This window comes from Molothrus aeneus, chromosome 26 (genome assembly GCF_037042795.1).
Source record: "Molothrus aeneus isolate 106 chromosome 26, BPBGC_Maene_1.0, whole genome shotgun sequence".
NCBI lineage: Eukaryota > Metazoa > Chordata > Aves > Passeriformes > Icteridae > Molothrus > Molothrus aeneus.
The window spans coordinates 901,613-916,522 of NC_089671.1; the positions used below are offsets into that span (position 1 = coordinate 901,613).

The following is a 14,910-nucleotide window of genomic DNA, read 5'->3' on the forward strand; positions in this document are numbered from 1 at the left end:
CAGCAGCAGTGTTGAGGCTTTTAATTGTGTTAATTTTATATGGGAAAAATTGGTTCTGTCCTCTCAGCTGGGGAGAGTGAGTGATTATCTGGATAAAGCTGCATCTCAGGGGCACTCATTGGAGCAAAATAAAAATACAGTTTACAACTGACAGAGCAGAGACAAGCCCTGTCTCAGAGGAGCTGTCAGAGAGGCTTTCAGGGAGAGGATTCACCACTGGCTGTTGCTTCCTCTGAAAGCTCTGGGGAAATGGTGCTGGGCTTTGGGTTTCTTGTGGCCTCGAGGAGATGGAAAGCAGGAAGGAAAACCTCCTTGGGGCTGAGTGCCAGAGGGGTGCACAGGTTTGGGGATGAGGAGGAGACTCAGGACACCTCAGGCCACTGCATAAACAATGGCTGTGGTAAGTTAATTAATTTACAATTGCTACAAGAGTGTCTCTAATCAGAGACGTGGTGAGGTCACTGAAGGTCTGAGGCAGCTCTGACTCAGCCTCACAGAGCGCTTGGATCATAAATCCTCTTTGAATAAAGGTTTCCTGGCAGAAATGGGTTTTTGTTCAGGCTCTTGGTCTGTCTGTGCCACAGCACACGTGTGTGCCAGCAGCAGCTTCCTGTGGATATCAAATATTTAAACCTCATCATCTTCCTCTGCTCCTTCTATCAATTATGGAAAACACAGATTTTTATTACAGTCTTGAGACAGAGCTGGAATAATTCCTGGATTGCCTATGTGTATATTGTAATTTATAATTCAGTTGTCTTTAAAACTGGGGAAGGAGTTTATATTGCAATTAAGCTGCAGACTTTGAGGCTAAATGAAGCTGCACCTTCTCTGAAGGGCTCCAATTTCCAATTATCCAGGCTCAGCCCATGTCCTGATGAGGGAACGTGGGGTGGGTCCTGATGTGCATTTCCATCACAGATCTTCTGAGATGGAGCCAAACAATGCCTTAGCTTAGAAATAAAAATCTTTGCTGGAGCCAGACAGCAAAATACAAAGGAATTTTGGTGGAGTGTTGGGAATTTGGGAACTTCTGGCTGCCACCTGATGAGACTTTTGTTGGCAGCATCTCTGTCCATGTTCCTCCTGCCTTGGGGGCACTTTTCTCTTTGATCCCAAGGCTTCAGATCATCTGTGCTGGAGGTGTGGCTGCTGAGTGACATGCACTGGGCTTTGTTCTGCTTTCAGAAAGTTTGGGAAAAACCTAAGGAATGGTTTGTGGGAATGAATCCCTGGCAATGGGAATCCAAAGCTGGGTGCCAAGGATTGGGGATGTACAAGATGCTTTAATCTCTGTTGCTGCACTGGGCTCCCTCTCCCAAAATCCCCTCCCAGGGCAGCAGGAATGGTCTGTGGCATTCCTGGGATTTTCAGCCTGGGGCCATAGTGCAGAAGGAGGGAATTCTAAACAAAAACCCCCGGGAAGGGGAAAGCAACCAAAGCCTTGAGAGCTGTTCCTGCTCCTGTGGGGCTGCTCAGGAGGGTCTGTGGCTGTGCCTGGGCCCCAGCTCAGGTCTCTGTCCCTGGGGCTGGTGACAAAGGGTCCCTCTGGATGTCACCACGTGGGGAAGGTCCTGCTGTGGCAGGAGCAGAGCCTGCTCCAGGCTGTTGTGCACCAGCACCACATCCATAAAAGTCACCACGAATAACAAATGTGAGACTAAAATTAATGTTTGTTTCCACTTGAAGCATTATCAAATGTCAGGGGCTGGAAATTGCTCATGTTTTAATGTCTGTTTATTATTTATAGTGCAAGATGATAATTCATGGTTTGCCTTTGCACCTGGCTTTGGCAGTTCCAGCCCCTTGTGGAAATCTCAGTGGAAGGTGTCAGAGGGGTGGTTTCAGTGTCCCAGAGGGGTGGTTTCAGTGTCCCAGAGGGGTGGTTTCAGTGTCCCAGAGGGGTGGTTTCTGTGCCCCAGAGGGGTGGTTTCTGTGCCCCAGAGGGGTGGTTTCTGTGCCCCAGAGGGGTGGTTTCTGTGCCCCAGAGGGGTGGTTTCTGTGCCCCAGAGGGGTGGTTTCTGTGCCCCAGAGGGGTGGTTTCTGTGTCCCAGAGGGGTGGTTTCTGTGTCCCAGAGGGATGGTTTCTGTGTCCCAGAGGGGTGGTTTCTGTGCCCCAGAGGGGTGGTTTCTGTGCCCCAGAGGGGTGGTTTCTGTGTCCCAGGGGGTGGTTTCTGTGTCCCAGAGGGGTGGTTTCTGTGCCCCAGGGATGGTTTCTGTGCCCCAGAGGGGTGGTTTCTGTGTCCCAGAGGGGGTTTCTGTGTCCCAGGGGTGGTTTCTGTGTCCCAGAGGGGTGGTTTCTGTGCCCCAGAGGGGTGGTTTCTGTGCCCCAGAGGGGTGGTTTCTGTGCCCCAGAGGGGTGGTTTCTGTGCCCCAGAGGGATGGTTTCTGTGCCCCAGAGGGGTGGTTTCTGTGTCCCAGAGGGGGTTTCTGTGCCCCAGAGGGGTGGTTTCTGTGCCCCAGAGGGGTGGTTTCTGTGCCCCAGAGGGGGTTTCTGAGTCCCAGAGGGGTGGTTTCTGTGTCCCAGAGGGATGGTTTCTGTGCCCCAGAGGGAGCTCCTGGCCCTGGTGTCAGGGCTGCTGTGCCCCAGAGCCCTGGGGGTGCTGTGTCCCAGGAGTTTGCCCTGTGCTCTCACTCAGGGGGGCTGTGCTGGAGGGGCTCCTCTGTGCCCTGTGTGCCAGGGGCTCAGGCAGGGCAGGCAGAGCCTGTGGGCAGTGCAGAGGGAGGCTGCTGCTCCAGGGATGGTTTTCATGGCAACGCTGTGCTCACACTCTCTGCAGCGCTGCCTCCCTGCCTTTGTCTTCCTCAGAGCTTCCCCAGCCCGGGCATGGCACACCTGGATCAGCCTGGGCTTTGGATGTGGGCACCTCTCTGGGCACAGGGGCTCTGTGGCTCCTGTCTGAGCAGCTCTGGCCAGGCCAGGAGGTGTCACACAGAACCTTTGGGACTGGGAGAGACCTCTGAGATCACCGAGCCCAACCTTGTCCCCAGCCCAGAGTGCCACATCCAGCCCTTCCTTGGGCAGGGATGGACGCTCCAAACCTGCTGGCCACCCTTTCCATGGGGAAATTCTCCTGGAGATAAAGCCTGCTGTGCCATTTGCCATCACAGGCTGCAAGGCAGAGTCTGGCTGGCTGGGGAGGCTCAGCAGGGATCCCCTTGCATCCCAGGGAAGCCCCCCTGGCTCGGGGAGCTGAGCTCTGCTGCAGAGGGTGTTCTGCAATGCAAATATTGACAGGGAATCCTCAGCAGAGCCTCTGTGGCCTCGTGTTCCCCGCGCTCGCTGCGGGGCTCCATTAGCAAACACTGCACAGAGATCTGTGCTTCTCCTCTGCTACCCAGACAGACAGGAATTTTGCATAAGATGGGAATTTCTGGCTGGTTTAGAACTGTGTTTATACATGGGAATGGTGCTGCTGCACGTGCCACAGGAGTGAGTGGCCACAGAAAGGCTTCCTGTGTTAGTGCTGATACTTCTGATATTTAAAAGCTGTCACAGAAAGAGAATTGGGTTAAATTAGGAATAAATCCACAGGATGTCTTAGCAGGTTGCTGCACGTTTCTGAAACTTCCTCATCCTGTTGCTGATACTTCTTCATGAGGACAAAGGCACAATAACAGGGGTCTCATGAAGGGTTTTATCCCCCACTTGTAGGATTCCTGGGAGGCTGAACGACAGGAGAACCCCCCTGGGGGAGCTGAACTGGATCTTCACAGCCATCACAGACACCATTGCCTGGAACGTCCTGCCCAGAGGTGAGGCTGGGCCGGGGAGGGGGATGAGGAGTCACATCCATGAGAGGCTGAAATGAGGAGAAAATTAAACTGGAAGACCAGATCAGGATGGAGCTGAAAGCTAGTTTGCTTTTATTTGTTCTTTTTACCAGAGCATTGCAGAGACCTGATGATTAGAACCCAGAAAGGGTTTTTCTGTGCTAACACAATTGTTGTAGCTTGTATAATTCCCTTTCTTACTGAATTTGTACAGAGCAATCTGTTTTCTTCCAGCCTTGGTTAGTAGCATGAATAAAAGCTTTTTCCCCCCCCTCTTTGCTGGTAAGGCAGTTTTGTTTCCCATGAGTAACTTCATCCCTCGTTTCTCCACCCCTGTTGTGCTCTGAATTGGTACTTCTGGAGCACAAGCAGCCAAATTTGTAAACAGTTCTCCAACCCTGCTCTTCCTAATGCTCACACAGCATCAATTCTTCTCTGCCCTGTAGAAGAGAGCACATTTGCTATCTTTTAGGATTCATTTTGGCTTCTCATGAGCACATCACACTGCCAGTTAACAGATGGATAGTTCTTGATTAAACAGTACACAGAGGTCCTGTTCTCCCTCAGTAATTTTCCAAAAACTTAGGATGAGCTGAAATGAGACACCAAAATGGGAATTTGATCCAGAAAAGGCAAAAAAGAGCCCAAGGTAGGAACTGTTTGACTCTTAATGTAGGATGGAGTAGCCATGGTGTCCGAGGGAGCTCTGCAGGCACAATTTCCCTTTCCTGGTTGTCGTCTCATCCCTGCAGAGCTGCTGGGGATTCCTCCTGACTGCAACAAAGCGTTCACGTGGTTTTGTGTCCTGAACCCTTTTCACACGATGCCTGTGCTGACTGCTGCCATCTCTCTCAGATCTGTTCCAGAAGCTCTTCCGGCAGGACCTGCTGGTGGCCAGCTTGTTCCGGAACTTTCTGCTGGCAGAGAGGATCATGAGGTCCTACAACTGCACGCCCGTGAGCAGCCCCAGGCTGCCCCCCACCTACATGCACGCCATGTGGTGAGTGCTGGGCTTCCCTGGGCCTGCAGGGGCACCCTGGGGTGGTGGCAGCTGTCCCTGCCCACGGGGACACGTCAGGGTCTCCTCCTGCCCACACCATGCCAAGGTTGCACCTGGATCTGTGCAGGGCTTGCCTGGGGCAGGATGGTGTTTGGGTTCCCCCCAGACCAAGGAAGGAATGTGGGTCTGACTCCGTGTGCTCAGAAGGCTAATTTATTGGTTTGTGATACTATATTATATTAAAGAATACTATATATATATATATATATCTAGTGTGTATGTATATATATAAATATATATAGATATACAACATTATATTAAAGAATCATATTATTTTATGATACTATACTATATTAAAGAATAATATATATATACACTATATATATACGCTATATATAATGATATTATATTCAATAATAATATTATTTTATGATACTATATTAAAGAATACTATTCTTTAATATAATATTTTATATTATAGTATTCTTTAATATAATATAGTATCATGAAATAATATATATACTATATATATAATATATATAGTATATATATTATATATTATATATATTATAGATTATATATTATATATAAAAATATATATACTATATATTTAATGATACTATATTATATTAAAGAATACTATATATCTAGTATATATATAGATATACAACATTATATTAAAGAATCATATTATTTCATGATACTATATTATATTAAAGAATACCATATATATACACTATATATAATGATATTATATTATATTCAATAATAATATTATTTTATGATACTATATTAAAGAATACTATTCTTTAATATAATATTTTATATTATATTATATTTAAGAATAGTATTCTTTAATATAATCTAGTATCATGAAATAATAAATAAAATAAACTATACTAAAGAATACAGAAAGTATACTTACAGAAGGATAAAAAGATAATAATGAAAACTCGTGACTCTCTGCAGAGTCCTGACACAGCTTGGCCCTGATTGGGCAAAGAGTGAAAACAACTCCCAGCAGAATCCAATGGAACAATCACCTGTGGGTGAACAATCTCCAAACACATTCCAGAGCAGCAAAACACAGCAGAAGCAAATGAGATCAAAATTGTTTTCCTTTTTTCTGAGGCTTCTCAGCTTCCCAGGAGACAATTCCTGGGCAAAGGGATTTTCCAGAGAATGTGAATGTGACAGGTTAGTCAGTGGGTCAGGGTGGAACAGCTTTGGCAGCTAAAGCCCATCCCCAAAGCTGCTCCTGCTCTGGGATCCTGTAATTCTGCACAGTGATCCTGTAATTCTGTGCTGCAGGAGCTCCCCTCCAGCCCTGGCAGCTCTCACTCAAACACCACAGAAATGGCTCATCCTCTGCTTTGTTCTCCCCAGGGATTGTGTGGGGTGGGCAGGATCCTTAACTTGTGTTGCTGCAGTAGGAGAAATTCCTGCTCCAGAGTTCCTCTACTTTTACTGTTGCTTTTAAGATGATTCATGGAAATGGAGGTGGCACAGTTATCAAAAAGCTCTTAAATGCAGTTCTGCCTATCAAACCAATGTCCCACGAGTAATTATAGTAGTAGTAATAATAATAATAATAATAATAACCAAAATTCTGGCTTTTATTTTCTTGCTCGCTGTGATTAATAGAGCAGCACTAAACAGGGCCAGGTACAGAGGGGGGCAGTGGCACTGAGGGGGTCCTGGGGGACAGAGCAGAGCCTTGCCAAAGGCTGAGGGAGTCACAGGTAAAGGCCCTGGGGAGGCTCAGCCTGCACTTGCAGGAGCTTTTTAATGGGTTTGCTCCATACAAATGTGCAGGAAGGTGAGCACAGAGGGTGGTGATGAAGGAGTGCAGCACTGACAGCAGCTCTGAGGAGCTCAGATTCTCAGGGCAGCCTGGGACAGTGGCAGCTGTCCCTGCCATGGCATCAGCTGAGCCTTGAGGTCCCTTCCAATCCAAACATTCCATGATTGCATGGTTTCTGCAGGGAATGGGGCCAGGCTGGCAGCAGGGAGCCCCAGGAGCCTTTGCAGGTGCAGCAAACACCGAGGAGGCATTTGCAGGTCCCACAGAGCTGCTTTAAATATTAAAATCCTGGAGGAAGCTGGGGAGCCTCTGGCTGGAGCTGCCAGCAGCTGAACATTCTGAGTGCTGCAGACCATGAACCCTGAGTGCTCTGGGTCAGCAGCTCCTGAGGAAAACTGCTTTGGGCATTTGTGACTGGGATGGGCTGCTCTGCCAGTGCCACCCAGGGCTGGGACAGCCAGGGCAGGCCAGGAAAAGCCACCCTGGTGACTCTGAGCTGCTGCTGGACGTGGCAGAGCTCCAGCCGTCAGCTGCACTCTGCCAGTGCAGCAGGGTAGGACACGCTGTTGCAGGAGTTTCAAAATTAAACCAGTAAATTTCTGGAGTTATTTATGGCTTGCTTTTTTGCCAGCATATTAAAAATCTATATTTTCTGTTCCTTATAGGGACATAATTCATTCTTATTGCCAGCCTATTAAAAGCCTGTGTTTCTGGTTTCCTGTGGGAATATGGCCTGACTTGAGTTGGTGTTGCCATCCATGAGCCACAGGAATGAAACTGGGAGCTCCTGGATCCCACTTTTTATCTCTCTCAGACTCACATGGCAGCACAGTGGGGTCTACAAACACATTTTCTTGGCTCGTAGTGTGGTTTTGGAGCAGAGTGGTGCTGGAAATTCCTTTGGGAAGCTGCAGGATGGTGCTGGACACACCTTTGTGAAGCCCCTCAGAGCACAGCACCTTTGCTGCTGCTTTGTAGGATTTACCAGAAGAAATTCCATAAGAACAGGACACAAAGAGCTCTTTTCCACGTGAATCCTCAACACTGGTGAGGTAGAGAGCAAGGGAGCAGGGAACTGACACACTTTATTCAGTGCCCTCCAAAAAACGTGCAGTTTGCAGCAAATCCATCAAAGGGGAAAATTCCACTTTTGTCCGAGGTGGCTCAGTGGTTATTAGGAACTTTTAGTAAGGACAGATTTAGAAACTAATTTAGGGCTCCTTGAAATATTTTCTAAAAATAATTACTTGTCTATCACCTTTCACTCAGGAATTTCTAATGGATGCCTTTTCTGAAAGCTGCAGACCCATTTTACAGTTTGGGTGAGCTGGGTGATGGGTGAGGGCAGGGGAGTTGGCCACAGGGTGCTGGAAAGGATCAAACTCCAGCCAGGGGGTTGGGGGCCTCCTGTGGGACCCAGCTCTGTGGCTCTGATCCAGCAGGGTTTTCTGATGGGTGTTTTATCCAGACTTTTCCCAGAGTTTTGATCCCCAGGCATTATTTGGGGAGCAAGCCTGGCTGCTGTGACGAGGCCTGCACGTGGTGGGAGCAGCTCTGCAAACAGTCCCTCATCCTTGAGCTTCAGTTTTCACCTCCTGGATGATTCCCACTGCCCCTTCTGGGGCACCAAATCAACCTTTGCTTAGCCCATCTCTGCTGTGGAGGGGTCCCCAGGTGGCACTGAGGGGAACACTCAGGGCTGGCTCTGAGCTGGCATCTGCCACAGCTGTAATGCAGCTGCTGCAGGTGGGAGCTGCTCTGCCTTTTCAAAAACTCAACCCTTCAAGCTGGTGTTCTGGCCAATTCATTTGGGAGTATCCTTTTCAGCTGGAACTTGAGGAAAAGTGAGGATTTCCCTTTTTTGAGGGGATGTTTGACCCAGGAGCTGTCAGACTCCTCCCTTCACCGAGCAGGGCAGTGTGCTTTGAGTCAGGAGAGCTGATCTCTGTGGCTGTGCCCCTCGGACACAATCTGACACCTTATTTCTGCTTTTCCTACTTTTCTTGGCTTGCTGAGCTGTGCTGCTCAGCCCCTTCCCCTGGGGCTGTGTCTGTGTGCTGCCCTCACTGCAGGGCCCTAATGCAGGATTAATATTAACATTAATATTAATATCCATTGATTGGCTGTGCTGTGCAGCTGAGAGTGGCTCTGTCTGTGGTGCCTGAGCACAGAGCTCTGTCAGCACCTTGATCTGTGCTGTGATGGATTAGGGTTTGTGCATTACTGCTGCTGCCAGCTGCTTTTATTCACGGCCTCTGAAAAGACCTAATAATGTGTTTGGAAATATTTCCTAACACAGGTCATATATTAAACCCCAAGTGCCTTAATTATGCTTTGGAAGAGCTACAACCCATCCCTAATAGAAACACCGTGGTGTGTTTGCAGGCCATGAAATTTGGGTTGAAAGGAGTCATAATGTACTGCAAATACAGGGAGCTGGAGATTGGGGCTGGAAACAAAACCATAATGCAGAGAGGCAATTACAGGTGGAGCAGGATGGATCAGGGCTGCCCAGCCATCCCTCAGGGAAATGAGGCTCTTGGAGCTGCACCCAAACACTCAGGGCTCTGCAAGAGCAAAATGATTGTTGGGAGAGGCATTTGGGGCTGTTGAAGGATTAGATTCGTTCAGATTACACTGTAACCTGATATTTTCTGTGTCTGTGTGTTAGTCTTACCATCTCCAGGTCCCATTATCAGACTAGGAGACTTTGATGTGGGACAGAAATAGCAAAGCTTGTGCCCTAAGTCGTGGCTGGAGCAGGGGGATGTGCTGGGGGAAGGAAAGGATTTCAGACTCCTGCCAAATATTCACAGCAATAACCAGTTTATAAAAACAGCTGTGTCTGAGCAGCTGCCCAGCTGTGCCCTAAAGCAGCTTAGGGAGGTGACAGGGTGGCTGCCACACAGGTGAGCTGGGGCTGGCACCTGGTGGGTGTCACACAGGGCATGGCTGGCACTGGGCTGCCAGAACTGATGGGGAATGTCTTGGCCAACAGACACAATGGGCTGGGAAAGATTTAACGGCTCCAGAAATGGGGCTCAGAAGGAGGAGCTGCCCCAGGGCTGAGGGGTGGCTTCAGCCTCCCTCCAGCTGCTCCTCCAGGCAGGGACACTCCTGTTCCTGGAGCCTGGGTGGTGCCAGGTAATACCCACCACTCCCAGGGGAAAGGAGAGCGTTAAATGACATTAGGAATACATTATTAAAAAAAAGAACAGAGTTAAAAGCATTAGACATTGAGTCAGCCCAAAAATTTGAGTGTAAGAAAATCAGCCTCCAGGAGCTGCCAGCTAATGGGTACCCGTGGGTGCAGCCAGACAGGCTCTGACTGGGCTGGGACTCTGCTCTCAGAAATCTCACATCCCCAGTGCTCCTGGCGTTCCACTGCCTGGCTCTGGGTGGGTTTGGGCCATGAACAGTCCCTGGGCAGGGCTGGGACTCTGCTCTCTCTGTTCTTTGGGGTTCCACTGCCTGGCTCTGGGTGGGTTTGGGCAGTGAACAGTCCCTGGGCAGGGCTGGGACTCTCCCTTCTGTTCTTTGCTGAAGTCCAAACTTTGCAGCAGCTCTGGGAAGCAAAGAGGCAGCTGATGAGTTTATGTTAAATTACTGAACATTCAGACAGTCCTGGTGTAGTGAAAAGGTACTGGGCTGAGTTGTGTACTGTACTGCTCCTGTTGTGGTGCTGCCTTGGCTTTGGGATAAGCAAAATCCCTTTTTTAAACTGAGTCAATCTTCCTGCTAAGGAGAGCTTTCAACCGTGTGCAATTACTTCAAGGTAATATTAAAAATAATCCTCTTTAACACCTTCCTTCATAGCAGAACTCAGTTGAAGCCCTGGGTGTTTCACAGGGCTGTCACCTGTGGCTACATCAGTGTGTCACTGTCAGGGTGGAGGGCCTGGAGCTACTGGGAGAGAGCAGTGAGGAGGGGGCAGAGAAAGATGTGGAGCCCTTTGTGTCCCAAATGCAGTGAGAGCAAATCTTGCAGAGCACTTTGCAGACAGCAGTCTCTGCTGAGGGGGTGCTCTGATCTCTGCCTTTCATAAATCACTGGTGGGATGCAGCTCCTCCCATCCTGGGTCCCTGCTGCTCCCAAATTTATCTCTTGTTTGTGTGATGGGATTTAGGCAGCACATCCACGGCGTGCCCACCTTTCCTGTTCCCTCTGGGATATTAAAGCTGTCAGTCACTGCTCCTCCTCCTCCTCCCAGCCATCCCTGTCACCAGCTCTGTGCCACAGTTCTCCCTGCTCCTCGTCTCCCCACCCTCCGGGGTTTGTTCCTTTCCCATTCATTGGTGGCTTGGTTTGATTCTTGTAATTATTGTAACATGAATTTAATGCCATTGTCTGTTCAGCCAGCACAGTGAGTAACCTGTGTGTAACCTGTGTGCAGCCCTGAGGCTCTGAGGAGGGAGCACTGTTCCACTGGTTGGAAGCAGAGAAGTTTTACTTTGGTTGCTGGTGTCCCACAGGCTGGGAGGATTCGTGTTTTGCACAGACAGAACAGAACAGAAGCAGCACTTGGGGTGGTTTGGAAGGGCTGGAGAATCATTTCAGGGCTGCTCTGGAATGGCTGGAGAAGCAGTTGAAGTATGTGGCTTGAGCAGGGCCTCTTCCACAGCTGACATTAATCAACAGCCCTTGGTTGTGGAGAGCAGGAGGGTTAAGGTTTCATGTTGTGGTTTTTGTTCTGGAAGCTTGGGAAGGTTGGCAGAGGTTTGAGTGGTTTGGGTGATGTTGGCTGTGTGGCTCTTTCCAGCAGCCTGATTTTAGAAGCATCAAAAAGAGATTTCATTTTAATCTACTCCAATCTCTTTTTAAATTTTTGTTTGTTCTTTCTGATAACACTTTAAAGCCTTTGAGATCTGACCTCACAGGGCTGCTTTGGGCATTTTTGTAGCAGTATTAGTGCTGCTTACCTAAAATGACTGTGAAGAGCTCAGCATCTTCATGTGCTGCTGCAGTGAGTGACCCTCAGAGCCCTTCTGTGGGCAGCCAAAATCAGAGCAGTTGTCTCTGCTCTCTGAGCCATTCTCCTGCATAGTAAAACACACCTCAAAGGCCCTGTGGGCTGACATTCTCCGGTGCTGCAGAAATTCCTTCAGGTGTTTTTCCCATTTCTCCCTGGAAACAGGGAATATTGAGCACTCCTGAGCCAGCCAACACTGCCCACGTTCCTGGATGGTCAGAATTTCAGTTTCCCTTGCTGTTCTGAGGATCCCCTGTGATGCCTTCTCTCCCCTCTCTCCCTGCAGGCAAGCCTGGGACCTTGCTGTTGACATTTGCCTCTCCCAGCTGCCCACCATCATCGAGGAGGGAACTGCCTTCAGGGTGAGTTGGGGGCTGTCCTGGCACGTGGGCACAGCTCCCTCCATCCCTGACACCCAGCTCAGCTCAGCCCTTCTGCTGCTGCACTTTGAGGGTTTGTGTTTGGCAAAAGCTGCAGATGGCTGGCACAGGCTGCCCCTGGAGGTTGGAGCACCCTGGCACAGGGTGGCACTGGAGGGGCTTTAAGGTCCCTTCCAAGCCAAACCATTCTGGAGTTCTGTGATTCTCCCTTTGAGGAACAGACTAAAATCAAGTTTAAGCCCTTCCCTGCTGCGTGATCCAGCCCCCAGGAAGCTCCTGGCAGCAGAAGCAGTGTCTGAGCCCTGGCTCAGAACATTCCACAGCTCTCCAACTTGGCCAGGGGCTGTTACCCAAAAGGGCCCAACATGCAGCATAGGTTTTGAAATTAGAGGCCTAAATGTGAAAATTATCTCTTATTAGAGACCTTTTCAAATATAAAATAGAGTTTGAGGGTATGTCCAGAGAGTTCTCTTAAGCTCAGTGTCGTTAACAGGAGTCGCTGGGTTTTTTTTCTGCTTTATTTATTCTCAGAAAAGTAAAATTTTTAATATTATATTTTGTTTAAATTCCTTTATTCTTTTCTTGATAGTCCTTTGACATTCCATGAAGTGAAACCTTTAAATAACAATTACTGTACAAGCTCAGGTCCCTGCTCCACCCTGATGTCTCTCTAATTTTCAGCAGCATTTTTGCAGTTTATTTATATTCCCAAACTTGCCCAGGTTTTCTGGCTGTAATTGCAGGCTGTCTGCAAAGCCCTGAGTGCAGCAGGAGAACTGTGGGCTCCTGCCAGGCTGGGGGCTGATGAGGATGCCCTGAGGCCTTTATCCTCCCACCCTTGCCTTCCTCACTCTGTGCTCTGCTTTAGAATGGAAAAAATACTATTTTTCTTCTCCTGCCTTACGTTCATTTTTACTTCCAGTCTCTAACAATGCCGTTGGAGGCTTTTTTATTAGTGTTAACCCTCAGCTGGGCATTCTCTGTCAAGCGAGCTGAAATTCAGGAGATTTCTGAGTGTTGTGGGGTGGGCAGAGGCACAGACTTGCTGGGATCAGGCAGGAGGTCAGGAAGAAGAGTGGCCATTATCAGCTGGAGATCGATTCAGGCTGGGCTGGGAGCAATTTCCAGGCTGCTTTTCAGGCCTGACAAATGGGGTTTGTTGTGGATTTGGGCTGGAATGGAGGCAGGCTCAGCCTCAGAGTGCAGCCAGGTGCAGCCTGGGTGGTCAGGAGCAGGGCAGGGACAGTCCCTGTGGCCACTGTCAGCCTGGCAGGGCTGGGGAGAGGCACAGGGACCTGCTGGGGGCTGGCACTGCAGCCTGGCCTGGGCACAGCCCTGGGCACAGCTTGGGGCTGGGCTGTCTCTGCAGCACATCTCAAACCTCTCCTGGCATTCCCAGGCTGTTCCTGCCTGCCCAGACCTGGCAAACGCAATTACCTGGTGGGGAAGGGCCTGGGGGCTCCCAGTGCTCCCACAGGGATGGGTTTGGGCTGGGTTTCTCTCCCTGCTCCATCTCTTCCCTCCCTCCTTCCCCACTGATTGCTGTTTCTCTGAGGATTCCTGCTGGAAGCTGCTTTGGTCAGTGCATTCTCACCCTGTGTTTGCAGCACATCCTCAGGGTGATGGATGAGATAAGGAATTTGTTTTCATTGCACCTGGGCTGTGTGTCTGTGGACGGGGCAGAGCAGCTCTGAGTGCTGCTGCAGGAGTGCAATGGCCTCTGCAGAGCAGATAAATCCTCTGCTGCTCCATCTGCTGCTCTGGGCAGAGAGCAGCCAGCTTCCCCAGGACCTTCTGTGCTCCCTTTTCCCCTTTCTCTACCCTTTCCTCCTTTTCCCCACCACATTTAAGGGACGTGTGTCTGCTCAGTCTTTGGGAAGGTTTTGTGCATTTAGAAAAGCCCAAGCAAACACGAGGCAGTTCCAGACCACAGCCTCGGGGAACAGTGAGGCCCAGGGCTGGCAGAGCTCCTGCCTCCCCTCCTTGGTGTTTAACCCAGGCTGCTCTCCCTGTCTGCTCCCCCAGCACAGCCCCTTCTTCGCCGAGCAGCTCACGGCCTTCCAGGTGTGGCTGACCATGGGCGTGGAGAACCGCAACCCCCCGGAGCAGCTGCCCATCGTCCTGCAGGTCAGTGCTGGGCTCCTGTCAGGGGCTGGGGGGGTCCTGTCAGGGGCTGGGGGGGTCCTGTCAGGGGCTGGGGGGTCCCTGCCTCTCCCTGCCCATGCCAGGGGTGTCCCTGCCTGTCCCAAAGCTGTCCCTGCCTCTCCCTGCCCATGCCAGGAGTGTTCCTGCCCATGCCAGGGGTGTCCCTGTCTCTCCCTGCCCATGCCAGGGGGATCCCTGCCTGTCCCAGGGGTGTCCCTGTCACTCCTTGCCCGTCCCAGGGGTCTCCCTGTCATTCCCTGTCCATCCCAGGTGTGTCCCTGCCTCTCCCTGTCCATCCCAAGGGTGTCCCTGTCTGTCCCTGCCTCTCCCTGCCTGTCCCAGGGGTGTCCCTGTCTCTCCCTGCTCATCCCAAGGGTGTCCCTGTCTGTCCCTGCCTCTCCCTGCCTGTCCCAGGGGTGTCCCTGCCTGTCCCAGGGGTGTCCCTGCCTCTCCCAGGGGTGTCCCTGTCTGTCCCTGCCTCTCCCTGCCTGTCCCAGGGGTGTCCCTGCCTGTCCCAGGGGTGTCCCTGTCTCTCCCTGCCCATCCCAAGGGTGTCCCTGTCTGTCCCTGCCTCTCCCTGCCTCTCCCAGGGGTGTCCCTGCCTCTCCCTGCCCCTGCCATGTGTCCCTGTCTCTCCTGCTCCCTCTCCTGCCCCCGGTGGCCTTTGGGAACACAAGTACCAGGGGCTTCTCCAGGGTAAATGGGAGCTGGTTGTGAGTTCACAGAGCCACGTGGATGGACCCACAGTGCTCTCCCTGCCCCATCCCGTGGCTCTGGTCCATGTCTGCCTCTCTCAGAGCAGCACATCTTCATTGTCCCTCCTCTGGCACCTCCTCTG

General features: G+C 50.5%; 1 protein-coding gene across 2 annotated transcripts in view; it reads left to right on the plus strand.

The window, feature by feature from the left end:
• Positions 1-14,910, plus strand: part of RPTOR (regulatory associated protein of MTOR complex 1) — a 109,540-nt gene that overhangs the window by 38,468 nt on the left and 56,162 nt on the right. For both annotated transcript variants that reach the window (XM_066565814.1, XM_066565815.1), the window contains exons 8-11: positions 3,656-3,756; positions 4,630-4,774; positions 11,834-11,909; positions 13,953-14,054. In XM_066565814.1, coding sequence (XP_066421911.1) covers positions 3,656-3,756; positions 4,630-4,774; positions 11,834-11,909; positions 13,953-14,054 — 424 coding nt within the window. The remainder of the gene's footprint in view (positions 1-3,655; positions 3,757-4,629; positions 4,775-11,833; positions 11,910-13,952; positions 14,055-14,910) is intronic.